The sequence below is a fragment of the Trachurus trachurus genome, assembly GCF_905171665.1.
Source record: "Trachurus trachurus genome assembly, chromosome: 10".
In the NCBI taxonomy this organism is placed as follows: Eukaryota; Metazoa; Chordata; class Actinopteri; order Carangiformes; family Carangidae; genus Trachurus; species Trachurus trachurus.
The window spans coordinates 9,617,275-9,636,055 of record NC_139894.1 but is presented as its reverse complement, the minus strand read 5'-3'; the positions used below and the strand labels follow the sequence as shown (position 1 = coordinate 9,636,055).

Sequence of the window (18,781 nt, the reverse complement as noted above, 5' to 3'; positions counted from 1 at the left end):
AATTGCCCCAAATTTCTGATACGGCCCTGTGTCTGTCCTCATGTAATGCCAGGGGTGTACCATGGCTATCTGTGGGATTGCCGGTGTTGTGCGGAGAAGTGGCTTGCCGCGAGCAGCATGCAGAGCTCGGCAAGCAGAGCTTGGCAAGCAGGCACTTCTCGGCACAACACCGGCTTTCCACACATAAGATGACTTTTGATTGAAACGGCCACGATTGTTGGGGCCGAACGTTTTCAGAGCCGATTGTCGGGGGTATTTTGAGTCTCAACACACCACACACTACAAGAGAATCTCATAGAATAATCTTAGCATCTTAAGATAATCGGCCGATTTTTGTCTTTGGTTGGAAGGGGGAAAATCAGCCCGATTATCTTCATGTGTGTGGCAGGCATTACATCACTCTGTTACTAAAAAAGTAATCAAATTACAGGGAATGCCCAACACTGCAGAGACATTTTTCGTGGGGTGTTGTTGTTGAGACCTGCTGTCAGGGCTTGTGGACTGTGAATGTAATGTAACGTTACCAAACAACTTGTCTCCCTCTGTACACCAAACTTCATTCAAATATGACATTTTGTATGCCACAGTCGCTGTTGGTTTACCACACACACACACACACACCTCAGACCATGACTGAGGGCTTCTGCTGTAAATTTTAGCATGCCATAGTCAAACTTGATCATACTACCGTATTTTCCGCACTATAAGGCGCACTTAAAAGCCTTTAATTTTCTCAAAAAACGACAGTGCGCCTTATAATACGGAGCGCCTTATATATGGATCAATTGGTTAATTGGTTGATTCATACTCAGCTCCATCTAGGGGATGCATAACGTAACCCCAGTTTGACTGCAGTATCTTCTATTCTACCGTAGATGACCAAATAGTCGCCCGCGTGCAAATACGCGCCTGTGCTCTAATAGCCGCCGGGGTCCGAGCTCATTTGGCAAAATAAACGCCGGGGCGATTAAGTGTTTACCATAGCCTGCCTTGCACCAGGGTTTCCCGCAGCACTTTCCTGTTAAGGCGGCCGCCTTAACAACAATGAGCTGCCGCCTAAACTAACGTCTTAAAAAAATAAAAATGTAGCGATATTCGCCGCCGCCGCTGCCCCCCCCCCCCCCCGTCGGACGAGCGCCTTCATTCATCTCCACATCCTCTCACACACACACCACAGAGAAGCGCGCATGCATAACAGCAGCGCGCGTGGCACGGCGCGGCAAACCCCCCCCCCCCCCCCCCCCCCCCGGACGATCGATCGATCCGCTCGCGCACCCCCCCCCGCCAACAGGACAGACACCACCTTAACTAACACATTTTCTGGGGGAAACACTGCTTGCACAGAAAAAAAAGTTTTTTTTAACAGCGTATCACCAGCTCTCACCTCTTCTGTCAGTCAGCCCCTACTCTCGCTCTCTCTCGCATGCAGGCGCACACACACACACAAACACAGGTGCGCCAGCGGGATAGGTCACGCTGGACTACTAATAGACAAAGACAAATAGATAAATGCGCTATGTTGAAATTACCGCGATCGACCCCCCCTCCCGCTATCGTTCATGATCAGCTCCCTGTGTCACGGTAACACAGACTTTGTATTTATTGTTTGATGTCAATAACGATGTCGGGAGTAGTTTTGTTCCAGTGTTCCTATGGTGACCACCTTGTTCTTTGCATGATGGTCTGGTGCTGCTCATTGCTAAAATAAATTGTAGCCTGTTGCAAATACGCGCCTGGTTCTTATAAACGCCTGGGCTCCAAGTCGATTTAGCATATTAACTGCTACTAAATGGTCATCTACGGTATGCGCCTTATAATCCGGTGCGCCCTATACATGAAAACAGTTCTAAAATAGGCCATTCATTGAAGGTGCGTCTTATAATCCGGTGCGCCTTATAGTGCGGAAAATACGGTAAACATAATGTCCCAACAAAAAAAATGTGGCCTATGAAAATGCTGACTGACTAGTAGGCTTGGGCGGTATTACGGTAATACCATATACTGCAGGTATTTAAAAATAGCAACGGTATCAGTTTCAATACCGTCATGAAAAAATGCAATGCACTTATACAGGAGATAAGGATTAAATATTAAATAAAAGTAATTTAATGTCTAAAATTAATTATATGTCCAGTAGCAGTTATGTGTGGTTGAATTTTAAGTTAGTTTAATATGTTTTAGCCTACTTTTAAACCCCCTCCACTGTCCGCTCCCCCGTCGGACACGTTCCTCATAGTCACTCTCACTCACACACACATCACACAGCCAGATCGCTCTTCACACAGTTTATTAACTTGATTAGTTTCAAAAAGGTCGGGTTTTACCGTTATGCCTGTTATTTCACCAATAAACACAGTAGATGAGGGTGAGTGACTGAGCTGCGGCGGGTGGGGTGGGGGGTCCGCGGCGTGGAGCGGTGCGGGACTCTGACTGCAGCGGGGACTATGCTCCGTGACACTGTGAGACAGACCACCGGTGAGCGCTGTGGGATGGTCCCGCTAATCGTTGAAAACACCAGTGATACAACATCGGAAAAAGTCGCTCTTGACAAGAAAAAAAAAAAAAAGGGACCGGACCTGCCGTGCCCATAGACTGTAAAAAGAGGCCGTGCCGTGTTAAAAAAAAAAAAAAAAAAACTGACAGCGAGTGCGTGTCATGACTTCCTGTATCTGGCCCTTCAAAATAAAAGCCCTATAGCCTTTCATATACAGTTCGGTCATATTGATTTTGACTTAATTTTGACAAGACAGGGCTCCAAATGTTTTTTTTTTTTTTCCTGCGACCAATCGACCAATGAGATTTTGGTCTGCTAATGTTTAGCCCTAGTAGCCTATTCAGTTTCTGAATGGTGAATACACAAGCCAATGTTTGGTAATGCCACTTACGTCATCATTTTTAATTAGTCACGGTAATACCGTATAGGCTACCAGCGGTACTCAATAGGCGGCCCGCGGGCCGCATCCGGCCCGCCGAACCTTCCAATCAGACCCGCGACTGAGTTCTACTAGTTTACATATTACTGTATACTGTATTTCTCGGGCTCCGTGCACCTGTAAGTCAAAGCGCTGGGACATGGAAACACGTGCAGAGCGTTTGTGTGTGCCTGTGAGGCCCTGCACTGGGATACAATAACGCTGACGAACCCAAATCACCATGCGCGAGTGTTTGGGGAGCGGGCTGGACTGCAGGGTTTTCACCGCCGTCTTGGTTCAACTGTGTGTGCATCATGCATGGGGGGCCGTTCAGATGAAGCGTCTTTTGCGTGCGCTCAAACCCATTCAATGTAGCCGCGAGTCATGCACGCTCACAACTCAAAAGCCGTAGCCGCGCACATTTGATGAGACGCAATTGTTTTTTCGTGCACATCTGCGGTGCACAGCTGCACGACCTGCTTCTCCCCCGCTGTTGTGTCCCGGTTCCACCGGCCTGTGTCTCTCCTACTGTTTCCCACTGAGTTTGACAGGTGAAGGAAGCCCATGTGTGGAAAGACGTCGCCTCCGAGATGTAGAATGTGTATTATAGAAGAGAAACACACATTTCAGGACCAATGACTTGTATCCTCAGAACAGAGTCAGACATGTCCTGTGATGGTCAGCCTCCTTTCATATTTAAGCTGAAAATCACAGGGCATGATGAGGATACAAGTCAGCAGTGTAAAGCTCCAGCATGATATGTAAATGATGATATGACAATGTCAAGATTTTTCATTTTATATCATACAAAACACCATGAAGTGTATAAATAAAAATTATGTGCTTACAAGTAAAATAAAAAAAAATATTTAAATTATTAGACGAAAAAGGTGAATTTAATTTCAATCTAGGCCTATTTGAATGTGCGGCCCCCAAGGTGTCTGTTAAGAAAAATTCTGGCCCTTCGAAAAATGTATTTGAGTACCCCTGCCGTATACCGTGGTAAAATGTGGAGGAAGTTTGACGGTATCAAAGTTTGGATACCGCCCAAGCCTACTGACTAGTAACTTTGGAAAATCACTACACTGGTTTGTGAGCAAACAAAAGTTAATGTCAAACCCTGCTTACTAGTATTTAAAACTTGTTTCATGTATGCTATACAACACTGTTAGAGGACATATCAGCAGAAAAGTAAGTGCAAAATAAAAAGAATAAAAAGATTGCAGAGCAGCACACCTGCCACTCAGTGGCACATTGCTAACGAGCTGCTGGTGCTGTGCAGAAGGAGAGCCCTGGGAAATGGCACAGGATTTGTGATTCTGGCTAAAAACTTCATTATCACAATTTAAATACCACAGAGAATGCTTTAAAAATAACCAAAAAGGAGGGGGACTTTAAGCAACATGCATCACTAGGATTTTTGCCCATTTGGGCATCTTGAGCTGACCACTTCGTGTGCTGTGTTTTTTTGTAAGACCTGTAAGCCTTTTTCTTGACACATTTTGATAATCAGATTTTAATATTCTAATAGGTCAACAGAACACTGGAAAAATATTCATCATACTCCCAAATAATAAGTGAACAAAAATATCCACTTCCAAAACATGCTATTAAGACATTACAAATTAATATGTTTTCTTCTGCTTTTCTACCAATGTTTGTAGCTTGGCCATTTCATTCCTGTGACGAGGAAAGAGCAAGATGGAGAGGTGTGTCTCTGAGGAACGGGCTCAGCATGGACCCATGGAGGATGCACCTCCTGGTGCGGATGCACCTTCTGAAGAGGATGCACCTCCTGGCAAGGATGCATCTTCTGAAGAGGATGCACCTCCTGGAGAGGATGAACCCATGGAGGTTGCACCGCCTGGTAAGGATGCACCTTCTGGTCAGGATGCACCTTCTGGTCAGGATGCACCTTCTGGTAAGGATGCACCTTCTGGTGAGGATGCACCTCCTGGTAAGCATGCACCTTCTGGCGAGGTTGCACCTCCTGGTAAGGATGCACCTTCTTGTGAGGATGCACCTCCTGGAGAGGATGAACCCATGGAGGATGCACCTCCTGGTAAGCATGCACCTTCTGCCGAGGTTGCACCTCCTGGTAAGGATGCACCTTCTGGAGAGGTTGCACCTCCTGGTAAGCATGCACCTTCTTGTGAGGATGCACCTTCTGGAGAGATACAGGACCAGGCTGATGAAAGTGAAGCAGTCACAGAGGGAGAGACTGACGTGGACTTGGCGGTGGAGTCAGATCATTCCTCTTCCTCATCCTCCTGTCCTGACCTTCACACTGAGGATGGAGAGGACGAACACAATACTGAAAGGGAGTTGACTTCAAGAAATGGGCAAGTCTGGCTTCCTACGAATGCAGAGACCACCCGTTATGTTCGTTCTGGCAAAGGTTTGACTCCTGGGCTGACACGGTACGCCATCTCCAGGATTGACAACTTGGAGTCCTCGTTTGATTTGTTTTTCACTCCGGAGATCATCGACATCATCGTCAACATGACAAACCTGAACGGAAAATATGCAAAAGTGCCTAAGTGGAAGGATGTCGATGTCACTGATGTGAAAGCGTACATCGGGCTCCTGATTTTGGCTGGTGTATACCGCTCAAAGGGAGAACCCCACTCCAGCCTCTGGGAGGACCGAACTGGACGTGCGATCTTCCGAGCCACCATGAGTTACACCAAATTCAACCGAATCAACTCCACCCTCCGGTTTGAGGACAAGGACGGATCTGACCATCTCAAAGAGGACAAGCTTGCCCCCATCCGCGTGATCTGGAACATGTGGACACAACGCCTCCCAATGCTTTTCAACCCCGGGGAAGATTTGTGTGTTGATGAGCAGCTTGTCCCTCTCAAAGGCCGGTGCGAATTTGGACAGTATATACGGAATAATCCAGCAAAGTACGGACTGAAAATCTGGGTCGCTGCTGATGTTGCCACTTCGTATGCCTGGAAGTGCCAGATCTATACTGGAATGGACTTGGACGATACTGGGGATGTGCCTCAGGGAGAACGTGTTGTCCTGAAGTTGACGGAGAAGCTCCGAAGGGTCACTGTCACATGTGATGATGTCTTCACAACATATTCACTTGTGCAGGAACTTCTGAAGAGGAATGTGGCGATGGTCGGGGCCATTAAAAAAAACAAACCTGATCTTCCTCCCAAGCTCCTGCAGGAAAAATGGAGAGCCGTCCAGTCCTCTATTTTCGCCTTCACAAAGACAATCACTGCAGTTAGCTACGTTCCCAAGCGGGGAAAGAACCTGGTCGTCCTCAGCAGCAGACACAGAGACATGGCTATGAGCAATGATGATAAAAAGAAACCTGTGATCATCAGAGATTATAACCGCTGCAAGGGAGCTGTTGACAACTTGGACCAGGTACGAGCCTTTACACACATTACAGCATGCATCTATTCCAGACTTAGCCTGCTTACTCTTATTGAAATGATGATTGTCTGAGATATACTGTATTTGGTGATTTTATTTATTTTATTTTGTAGGCCATCAGCACCTACAGCTGCAGAAGAAAGACCTCTCATTGGCCACAGGCTTTGTTCTTCAACATGATCGACGTGTCCGCCTTCAACTCCTTCGTGATTTACACTGCTGCCAATCCCAACTGGACCAGTGGCAAGGTGAACAGCAGGAGGCTTTTCTTAGAGGAGCTGGGGAAGAAGTTGGTGTCTGGAGAAATGATGAGGAGAGTTGACCTCCCTAGTGCACTGACTGCTGCTACAATGGTGCAGAAATTACAGTCCTCAGAAGCGGCTCCCACAACTGAACTGCCCACCAACGGCTCCAAAAAGAGGAGGGCATGGTGCTGGATGTGCCCGAAAAAATTTAGGAAAGTTGACACCAGTTGCATCAAGTGCACCAAGCAAACATGCAAAGAGCACAGAGTCTTATGCTGCAGGTCCTGCTGGATCGACGGAACTACCTCTTAAGTCCACTCACCACCTCAGAAAACCAATGGGGGTGTAAGGAAATATTGATACAATGAAATTTTGCGATATTTCATTTAGCAATATTGTATCAATACTCAACACTCAAACACACTGTACAGATTAACAGGCAAACATTCACGGCGGTGGTTCATGTTTGTGTTGTATTTAAAATTCTGACAGCTAATTGGCTACAGTCATTCAGCCATCGACCCCTTTGCTACTCTGCTAGCATTAGCTAACTTAGAACAGTCAAAAAAGGAAAAAGATAGCAATATATTGTACTGTTGCCCCTGTATCGTATCACCAGGATCTTGCCAATACACACCTCTAAAACACGCACACACACTTTTTGTTCAAATACTCTAAAACAGGCCAAGGACCCCCAAACTGATGGAAAGATGGAGCAGGGACCCCCCTACTGTTGTATAAGATTGGGTTTTATATTCAGGTGGGCCTATTGTTAGTATAGACATACCTTGTTATGAATAAAAAGGATTCATATAATGTTTTTTATTACATTTTTTTTATTTTACGCATGTGCAAGGTGCAGTGAGTTGAGTGTTCACGCCAATGCCATTTTTAGTTTAAGCATACATTTTCTAATAAACGAAAAATGTTGCTACCCCTACTGCAGTACCTCCGTGCACCTCCTACGGGTCAAGGACCCTCTGTTGACTACCTCTGTTCTTAAAATGTAAAGTTTGTTTACCTCATTTGTACATTAATGTCCTCATTTTCTTTAACACACTTGTTTAGAACATAGCCTATGAATGTTGATTGTATTTCATTATTCAAAATAAATACTGATATTGATAAATCTGGCTACTCTTCATCTGCCTCACGCTGCATTAAACATTGTTTCATGAAAAAATAAAGGCTGACACATTTCAGGCAAAAACAGAACCATTAGACACCTCACCCATCTCCAGGGCTTAAGGTGTGTTCACACCGGACCTTTTATCGCTCTGTCACTCAGCTGCAGTTGCTCGTCAGTTTGGAACGATACAACAGATTGCTCTGATGACGTCATTCAGGCGATTTCAGTGAATTTCACCTCGCTCTTTTCTTCCTGTTTGTATTGGTCCATCACGGCTGATGTTGTAGTGTTGCTGCCGTTTACCTGTTGTGGAAGTCCCACAAGCGCTGTACAACGTCAAGCCAGCTTTGCTCTGCCGGACCGGCGGAGTCGTATTACGTTTCCATGATATTTCAGTAGTTGTCATAGTTACGCATAGATTACGGCAGCCAATCAGTGCTGAGCGACAAGTGACTGACGGCCAGATAGTTTTTTTTCCCATCTCGAGCCCCAGCGATTTTTTGCCTGAGTGATAAAACCCTCAGTCGCTCGTTTGCATTGACTTGAAGCAGAAGTGAGTGATCCGGTCGTTTTCGCTAATGCTGCGTTCCAGGCAGGCTTTTGAAATCGTAAATTACAGCTTCAAGTCACAACTTACGACTTTGTAGCGTTCCAGGCAACCCACTCGTGTTTTTCCGACCTGTTTTACCGGTGAAAGTCACTATAACGGCCACTCGTAACTTCCGACCGGTGAACTCCTACCAGATCGAACTGGTACCACTTCACGGTCGGAAAAATACGAGTTTCCTTGAACGCACCATAACAGTCCTCGTCGCTACGTCACCACATTCACGGCGTTCCTTGGCTGCACACACAGCCCTGCATGCCGTTCTCTCTCCTCATTGGATAAAAACTGTAGGATACGATAAATGTTTTCTCTTCGGCTCAGAGCAGAGCAGTGGGACTGAGAGACCCGTGTTTCGGTCCAAACACTCTATGTAGCCTAAGTGATTGCTGTCGGAAGATATAACTATTTAAGACTTATATTAACACAAATATATCACTTACTTCTGCTTTAATATGTAAACTTGTCGCTAGTGATAAAAATAAAAGGTCTGGTGTGTGAACGCACCTTTACTTAAGTTACAATGGTAACACGGTAATCAGTGACACCAGCAGTACAAAACAACCAAAAAGAAAGTTGGCTGACAATTTGTGGTTTGTTAACAATGTTATGAAGAGAGTGATCAAGGAATCAGTCAAGGTGATCATCAGCCAACCTTTAATATAACGTGCTGGTGTAATAATTACATTAAAGTTCTTTATATAATGACACTGAACGCACCTTGCTTTCATCACATTAGGAGCAAAAATGACAAATTATGCATGAATTTCCGTAATGATTTACTTTTCAGCTATTCCTGCTAAACCTTCTCCACTCAGTCACTCGTTGTTGGGCTCCTGTTAAAGATGATTCCGATTCATCTAGAGTTTTATTTAGAGATGTCGCTATATTTTTGTCAGCTGGAAGGAATTGGACACGCATCTCTGTTGCTGCATCACTGTCTCATTCATTTGTATTATGTAAAAGTTATTATGACTTTTCATGGTTCATATATTTATTAACGTAACACAGTGCATTAAAATTACGACTTGGAGGTTGGGAATTCTAGCTTCCAAGCCTGCAAACACCTTTTGGCTACAGTCACCTTTTGTCAACCGCAGTAGCAGAAGTGAATGAAGAGGGTTTTAGTTTTGTATGTTTTCAGCTTTTTCATTACTCCAAAGTTTGTAGATCTGCCCACTTCTGATTTTTCTACTCGCGTTACTCTCGCGAGTACAAACAACTCGCACGTATTCGCCACTCCCACTAAGCTCCCACTGTAAGCAATCAATATACGGAAGTAGCCACTACGAAACTACAGCTCCCATAAGCACTATCGTCACACAGCGTGTGCTCATTGGTCCATCCTTCTCGACGTCTCTGAACAGGAAGTCTCTGTGTCGAACACACAGTGGAGATTTGAAACGGTGGAGCAATTTGGCGGTACAGTAAAACTATAACAAAACTGGAAAAACGCGGAGAGGAGACCAAACTACAGAGACTACACAGGGAGACAGAGGAGAAAGAGGCAGAGCTGAAACCAGCTTCTGAATCACGGCATCACTCCGCCTCCTGTGCTTCATTCCGCGGCTCCGCATTGCCACAAAGGTAAACAACCCTCCCCCTCTCTCTCAGCGGGTCACAAGCAAAAAGTACAGGCAAACTTTTTTCATGTAGAAACCATTCTGAATGAAGACTTCATATAAACATGCGACGTGATGTTTTCCGAGCTGGTGTTTACCTGTGAAACGTGTATTTCCTTCTGCATTTATTCAGAGCGGACGTTGATAAAAAAAAAAACATCCCAAACAAAGTGAAACCACTTACTAACGCCCTGCCTACTACACTCAATCATGTGCTGCATAGGCTACTAAATACATGCAACTACATACTAAATGTGCGATTAGTTTGTCGTTCCACAGATACCACCACATTTGAAACTTCAAATGTTTTAAAATGAACAGATAAGTCTATTTTATTTTATTTTATTAAGTTACTTTACAGCCTGGATCATTATTATAGCTACATCCGTTCTGCGTGCTGTGCTTGGTAGCCGCCATATTTGCACACACAGCCCTTCATGCCGTTCTCTCTCCTCATTGGATAAAGGTTGTAGGACACAAGGAAGTATACAAGAAGTTTTCTCCTCGGCTTACAGCAGAGCAGAGTGACTGACAGACCCATGTTTCAGACCAAACACTCTATGTAAGTGATTGCTGTCGGAAGATATAACTATTTAAGACTTAGGCTATATTAACACAAACATTCCGCTTACTTCTGCTTTAAGTAACTCAGTGTTGGGTAACATCTTATGGGATAGCAGAAAAAATAATTACAGGGGTGCAAACTTGTCACCTTTCGGCGAAATTCACCGTTTTGGATCCAAAATGGGTCATTTGTGTGATTCGTGTAAATCCGCAATTAAAAAAAAATTTGGGGGTGGTATGTGGCGAGGCGAGCCAATGCACCTGTCTCTTTAAGGCGCGTGCACCTTATCTGGATGAAAATAAGTGGAGGCAGCGCTCCTCTTCTGTCCAGCAATACACACCTGAAGCTTCACTTTTCATACAAACTAACGCGACTGCCACAATTGTTAGATTTAATCAATGAGACCAACATTAAGCTTCTATAAAGAGTTTAACCAGCCAGCGGTAAACCTAGGGCTGTACAGTGCGACATCTAAACATGCCTGTGTGTTAATCTGCCCTGTAGCATGGCTGCTATGGGTAAACCAGAAGAAGAAGCAGAGCAGTGTATCAGCTGGTCACTTGTGGAAACGTTTGTGAGCATGGCGAGTGAAAGAGTTGGAGCTAGCCAGCAGCGTTGTATACAGTAGGTCTGCTGAATGGGACCGCGTGTGTGTGATCGCGACCAATTAGCGATTAGCGCGTTTAGCTTTTATTAGCGCTGCAGCGCGACCTGTGCAGCAGCAGGAGGAGGTTGACTGACTGTGGCAGAACACCTCTGCCTCTGTTTCACTTTATGTTGCTGGTAAATAATGTGGTTGTAAAAGTAGTAGGCTAAAGTTAAATTATTTTGTATGCACTAATTAAAGGGGCAGAGAGACAGATTGTGCAGGTTTAACAGGAGCAAAAGCTGTGCAAACCTGAGTAAATCTGGACCCCAGTCTCATGCTAAATTGACTGTAAATTCACCTTTAAAGTTGGTTTTTAAAAAATTTCCCGGGGGAGCATGCCCCCGGATCCCCCTAGGGTCAGTATCTTGTCACCTTTTCTACCCGTGATGAGTTTGCACCCCTGTATTAGTACTGCTTACTTTTTTTTTTTTTAACGTAGCAGAACCAGCTAACGGAATAATCGTCGTGTTTAAAGAGAGACTAAAATGTAAACAGATCACTTTGCTTTTCTGAGGTTGATTTGCTTTTCTTTTGGCTATGTGATATTCTTTGGTATTGAAGTAATCCAAATGTAACTTAAGTAATCTGGTACACTACTTAATTTTGTGATGCTTACAGTAAGTTACTGATTACATTTTTTAACAGGTAACTTGTAATTGTACTGGATTTTTAAAGTAGCCCCACCCTTCCAACCCCGCTGCAGTCAGAGACCCGAACCCATAGACATACAGTGGGTACGGAAAGTATTCAGACCCCTTTACATTTTTCATTCTTTGTTTCATTGCAGCCATTTGCTAAAATCAAAAAAGTTCATTTTATTTCTCATTAATGTACACTCAGCACCCCATCTTGACAGAAAAAAACAGAAATGTAGAAATTTTTGCAAATTTATTAAAGAAAAACTGAAATATCACATGGTCATAAGTATTCAGACCCGTTTAAATGTTTCACTCTTTATTTCATTGCAGCCATTTGCTAAAATCAAAAAGTTCATTTTATTCCTCATTAATGTACACTCAGCACCCCATCTTGACAGAAAAAAACAGAAATGTAGAATTTTTTGCAAATTTATTAAAAAAGAAAAACTGAAATATCACATGGTCATAAGTAACCCTTTGCTGTGACACTCATATTTAACTCGCATGCTGTCCATTTCTTCTGATCCTCCTTGAGATGGTTCTACTCCTTCATTGGAGGTTACAAAAGAATTTCAGCAGCACTCAAGGTTCCTAAGAGCACAGTGGCCTCCATAATCCTTAAATGGAAGAAGTTTGGGACGACCAGAACTCTTCCTAGACCTGGCCGTCCAGCCAAACTGAGCAATCGTGGGAGAAGAGCCTTGGTGAGAGAGGTAAAGAAGAACCCAAAGATCACTGTGGCTGAGCTCCAGAGATGCAGTGGGGAGATGGGAGAAAGTTCCAGACAGTCAACTATCACTGCAGCCCTCCACCAGTCGGGGCTTTATGGCAGAGCGGCCCGACGGAAGCCTCTCCTCAGTGCAAGACATATGAAAGCCTGCATAGAGTTTGCCAAAAAAAACACATGAATGACTCCCAGACTAAGAGAAATAGGATTCTCTGGTCTGATGAGACGAAGATTGAACTTTTTGGCATTAATTCTAAGCGGTATGTGTGGAGAAAACCAGGCACTGCTCATCACCTGCCCATTACAAAGGGCTGCAGTGATAGTTGACTGTCTGGAACTTTCTCCCATCTCCCCACTGCATCTCTGGAGCTCAGCCACAGTGATCTTTGGGTTCTTCTTTACCTCTCTCACCAAGGCTCTTCTCCCACGATTGCTCAGTTTGGCTGGACGGCCAGGTCTAGGAAGAGTTCTGGTCGCTTTAAAGCAGAAGTGAGTGATATATTTGTGTTAATATAAGTCTTAAATAGTTATATCTTCCGACAGCAATCACTTACATAGAGTGTTTGGACTGAAACACGGGTCTCTCAGTCCCTCTGCTCTGCTCTGAGCCGAAGAGAAAACATTTATCGTATCCTACAGTTTTTATCCAATGAGGAGAGAGAACGGCATGCAGGGCTGTGTGTGCAGCCAAGGAACGCCGTGAATGTGGTGACGTAGCGACGAGGACTGTTATGGTGCGTTCAAGGAAACTCGTATTTTTCCGACCGTGAAGTGGTACCAGTTCGATCTGGTACGAGTTCACCGGTCGGAAGTTACGAGTGGCCGTTATAGTGACTTTCACCGGTAAAACAGGTCGGAAAAACACGAGTGGGTTGCCTGGAACGCTACAAAGTCGTAAGTTGTGACTTGAAGCTGTAATTTACGATTTCAAAAGCCTGCCTGGAACGCAGCATTAGCGAAAACGACCGGATCACTCACTTCTGCTTTAATTCTAGAGGGAAAAAAACTTGCACTTGACAACTGGCAACTATTAGCCTATTTAAAAAAAACAAGAAACTAACATCAATGTTGGTATACAGTTAATTTAGACTAGATGCCAGTTGCTTTGGTGATGTTTCTGGTCCTGTCTGTGTTCATGTCAAGAGGCTTAAAAGCAGCAGGATAAGTTGTTGCACAGAAGTTGTCTGTTTCCTCGCACCAGTGATTGACATGTGGGAGGGAGGGTGGGAGGGGAGGCGGGTGAACATGCGCTACGTGTTTGATGCGTTTCTAGCGACGCAGCGCGCATCCGTGAAACATCGCCGACGGACTTTGTCCGGTGGACCAGTCGTGAGCCGCCGTTGTGTTTCATTAAGAAGCCACGGTGACATAAATGCAGCAGACAGCTCTCCTCCTCTAACTTCACTCTCTCATCACCTCTCTTCTTCGTCTGTTATGACGGTTGTGGCAGCTTCGAGGCTCATTATCGCCACCTAGATTGGAGGACTCGACTTTTTTTTTTTTTTTTTTTTTTTAAATATTCATTCAGACGTATTTGTCGTGTGACTGTGTGCACCGAACAGTGACCCCCGCACCGTGACGGCACGGGACGAATACATACCGTTACACCCCTAGTGAGCTACTATGGCGGAACGTGGGGGTCGATTAATTTTTTTTCCCGAGTGGGGGGGGGGGGGGGGGGGGGTCGATTAGTCGACTAATCGCCATAAGTGACGACTACTGGTCGACCAACAAAATCTTTGGTCGGGGGCAGCCCTAAAGTTTTCCAAAAGGTTTTTCAGTATAGCCGCGTTTCCACTGCAGGAGTTCCTGGTAAAAGGAGGGGGTAGGAACTTCTACAGAAACCGTCCCCTCACTTGGCCCTCTCAGTGGCCGTGTCTCCACTGCAGACAGGACCCACCGGGCTCTTATGGCGACGTGCAACAGTTTCGATCATTGCCTGGTCATTGTGCAGCGTTTTTTTTTTTACTGCTCTTCTTGTTGTTGTTTTTTTCTGTCAGTATAGACGCTTTCTTAGAAAAAAATGCTGTCTCGATCGTCACGTAATCCCGCGATCGCCTATTTACCTTTACCTTTAATTTATTCTTTTTCTTTTACCAGGCCGACTGCTACTCTCGTCTTTTACTGAGTTATTCTCTCTTTTTTCCAGCCGTTTTTCCATTTTTAGTAACGTTGGGTTATAAAATGCATCTTATTTTGGGGCTTCCTCTTAGCGTCACATGATCCTGCTTTGAGTCTCAAGCCCCACCAGGACTTCTTCAGGGCTGATCCGAGTACCTACCCCCAGGCAGGGACTCCGTTCAGCCCCACAAAAGTTCCTGTAAGCGGCCCTGTGGGGGAGGTTCCTGCAGTGGAGACACGCACCAACGGGGCTGGCCCCGTAAAATTACCCCGAAGTTCCTGCAGTGGAAACGCGTTTTTAAAAACCGAGGTTTGAACTGAACCGTGAGTCAAGTTCGACCCGAATCGTGGGTTTGGTGAACCCGTTACACTCTTAGTTGCATCACTCTCTAAAAATAAAAAATCATAACTATCATCAGAGACATTTTTCGTGGGGTGTTGTTGTTGAGACCTGCTGTCAGGGCTCGTGGACTCTGAATGTAATGTAATGTTACTAAACAACTTGTCTCCCTCTGTACACCAAACTTCATTCAAATATGACATTTTGCATGCCACAGCCTCAAACTTGATCATACTAAACATAATTTCCCAACAAAAAAATGTGGCCTATGAAAATTCTGACTGGCTAGTAACTTTGGAAAATATTTAAAACTTGTTTCATGTTGCATAACTCTCTGTTGACACATTTTTTTGTAAGACCTGTCAGCCTTTCTCTTGACAAATGTTGGAAATCAGATTTTAATATTCTAATTGGTCAACAGAACACTGGAAAAATATTCATCATACTCATCAGCATATAAATCATATCATCATATAAATATCCACTTCCAAAAGATGCTATAAAGATAGGCTATTACAGATTAATATGTTTTCTTCTGCTTTTCTACCAAAGTTTGTAGCTTGGCCATTTCATTCCTGTGACGAGGAAGGAGCAAGATGGAGAGCTGCGTCTCTGAGGAACAGGCTCAGCATGAACCCATGGAGGATGCACCTCCTGGCAAAGATGCACCTCCTGTTAAAGATGCATCTTCTGAAGAGGATGCATCTCCTGGCAAAGATGCACCTCCTGTTAAAGATGGATCTTCTGAAGAGGATGCACCTCCTGGAGAGGTTGAACCCATGGAGGATGCACCTCCTGGCAAGGATGCATCTTCTGAAGAGGATGCACCTCCTCGCAAAGTTGCACGTTCTGAAGAGGATGCACCTCCTCGCAAAGTTGCACATTCTGAAGAGGATGCACCTCCTCGCAAAGTTGCACGTTCTGAAGAGGATGCACCTCCTGAAGAGGTTGAACCCATGGAGGATGCACTTCATGGCAAGGATGCACCTTCTGAAGAGGATGCACCTCCTGGAGAGGTTGATGAAAGTGAAGCAGAGGGAGACATTGACCCGGACTATGTGGTGAAGTCAGATCATTCTTCTTCCTCATCCTCCTGTTCTGACCTTCACACTGAGGATGGAGAGAACGACCACAATCCCAAAAAGGAGTGGATTTCAAGAAGTGGGAAAGTCTGGCTTCCTACGAATGCAGAGACCCCCGGTTATGTTCCTTCTGGCAAAGGTTTGACTCCTGGGCTGACACGGTACGCCATCTCCAGGATTGACAACTTGGAGTCCTCGTTTGATTTGTTTTTCACTCCGGAGATCATTAACATCATCGTCAACATGACAAACCTGAACGGAAAATATGCAAAACTGTCTAAGTGGAAGGATGTCAATGTCACATGTATGAAAGCGTACATCGGGCTCCTGATTTTGGCTGGTGTATACCGCTCAAAGGGAGAACCCTACTCCAGCCTCTGGGAGGACCAGACTGGACGTGCGATCTTCCGAGCCACCATGAGTTTCACCAAATTCAACCAAATCAACTCCATCCTCCGGTTTGAGGACGAGAAGAACAGATCTGGCCGTCTCAGAAGGGACGAGCTTGCCCCCATCCGTGTGATCTGGGACATGTGGACACAACGCCTCCCACTGCTTTTCAACCCCGGGAAAGATGTGTGTGTTGATGAGCAAGTTCTCCCTTTCAGAGGCCTGTGCAAATTTCGCCAACATATACGGAACAATCCAGCAAAGTACGGAATGAAAATGTGGGTCGCTGCTGATGTCACCACTTCGTATGCCTGGAAGTGCCAGGTCTATATTGGAAAGGATTTGAACGATACTAAGGATTTCTCCCAGGGAGAATGTGCTGTCCTGAAGTTGACAGAGAAGCTCCGAAGGGTCACTGTCACATGTGACACTGTCTTAACAACGTATTCACTTGTGCAGGAACTTCTGAAGAGGAATGTGGCGATGGTCGGGGCCATTAAAAAAAACAAACCTGAGCTTCCTCCCAAGCTCGCGCTACGGAAAGAGAAAGCCCTCCACTCCTCTATTTTCGCCTTCACAAAGACAACCACTGCAGTGAGCTACATTCCCAAGCGGGACAAGAACCTGGTCGTCCTCAGCAGCAGACACAGAGACATAGCTGTGAGCAATGATGATAAAAAGAAACCTGTGATCATCACAGATTATAACCGCTGCAAGGGAGCTGTTGACAAATTGGACCAGGTACGAGCCTTCACACACATTACAGCATGCATCTATTCCAGACTTAGCCTGCTTACTTGTATTGAAATGATTATTGTCTGAAATATACTTTATTTGGTAATTTTATGTATTTATTTTGTAGGCCATCAGCATCTACAGCTGCAGAAGAAAGACCTCTCAGTGGCCACATGCTTTGTTCTTCAACATGATCGACATGTCCGCCTTCAACTCCTTCGTGATTTACACTGCTGCCAATCCCAATTGGAACAGTGGCAAGACGAACAGGAGGAGGCTTTTCTTAGAGGAGCTGGGGAAGAAGTTGGTGTCTGGAGAAATGATGAGGAGAGAACGCATCCCCATTGCACCGACTGCTGCTACTGTGGTGCAGGAAATAAAGGGAATACGACAATCAGAAGCGGCTCCCATAACTGACCTGCCCACCAACGGCTCCAAAAAGAGGACATGGTGCTGGATGTGCCCGGAAAAACATACGAGAATTAACACCTGTTGCATCAAGTGCACCAAGCAAACATGCAAAGAGCACAGAGTCTCATGCTGCTGGTCCTGCTGGATCGGCGGAAGCATCTCTTAAGTCCACTCACCACCTCAGAAAACCAATGCGGGTGTAAGGAAATATTGATACAATGAAATTTTGCGATATTTCATTTAGCAATATTGTATCAATACTCAAACACACTGTACAGATTAACAGGCAAACATTCACGGTGGTAGTTCATGTTTGTGTTGTATTTAAAATTCTGACAGCTAATTGGCTACAGTCATTCAGCCATCGACCCCTTTGCTACTCTGCTAGCATTAGCTAACTTAGAACAGTCAAAAAAGGAAAAAAGATAGCAATATATTGTACTGTTGCCCCTGTATCGTATCACCAGGATCTTGCCAATACACACCTCTAAAACACGCACACACTATTTTTGTTCAAATACTCTAAAACAGGCCAAGGACCCCCAAACTGATGGAAAGATGGAGCAGGGACCCCCCTACTGTTGTATAAGATTGGGTTTTATATTCAGGTGGGCCTATTGTTAGTATAGACATACTGTACCTTGTTATGAATACAAAGGTTCATATAATGTTTTTTATTACATTTTTTTTATTTTATGCATGTGCAAGGTGCAGTGAGTTGAGTGTTCACGCCAATGCCATTTTTAGTTTAAGCATACATTTTCTAATAAACGAAAAATGTTGCTACCCCTACTGCAGTACCTCCGTGCACCTCCTACGGGTCAAGGACCCTCTGTTGACTACCTCTGTTCTTAAAATGTAAAGTTTGTTTACCTCATTTGTACATTAATGTCCTCATTTTCTTTAACACACTTGTTTAGAACATAGCCTATGAATGTTGATTGTATTTAATTATTCAAAATAAATACTGATATTGATAAATCTGGCTACTCTTCATCTGCCTCACGCTGCATTAAACATTGTTTCATGAAAAAATAAAGGCTGACACATTTCAGGCAAAAACAGAACCATTAGACACCTCACCCATCTCCAGGGCTTAAGGTGTGTTCACACCGGACCTTTTATCGCTCTGTCACTCAGCTGCAGTTGCTCGTCAGTTTGGAACGATACAACAGATTGCTCTGATGACGTCATTCAGGCGATTTCAGTGAATTT

General features: G+C 44.7%; 2 protein-coding genes across 2 annotated transcripts; both read left to right on the top strand.

Annotated features, from left to right (window-relative positions):
* Positions 1-4,760: 4,760 nt before the first annotated feature.
* LOC310992967 (piggyBac transposable element-derived protein 4-like) lies at positions 4,761-6,865 on the top strand (the record flags this gene model as incomplete). The annotated part of the gene is made up of 2 exons (XM_083981195.1): positions 4,761-6,299; positions 6,422-6,865. The coding sequence occupies 2 exons, from the start codon at positions 4,761-4,763 to the stop codon at positions 6,863-6,865; spliced, it is 1,983 nt and encodes a 660-aa protein (XP_083837321.1).
* An 8,862-nt stretch (positions 6,866-15,727) lies between these two features.
* On the top strand, positions 15,728-18,383 carry LOC310992966 (piggyBac transposable element-derived protein 4-like; the record flags this gene model as incomplete). The annotated part of the gene is made up of 2 exons (XM_083981194.1): positions 15,728-17,161; positions 17,283-18,383. 2 exons carry the CDS (start codon positions 15,728-15,730, stop codon positions 17,730-17,732), a joined length of 1,884 nt encoding a protein of 627 aa, XP_083837320.1. The 3' UTR covers positions 17,733-18,383.
* Between the last annotated feature and the right edge of the window lie 398 nt (positions 18,384-18,781).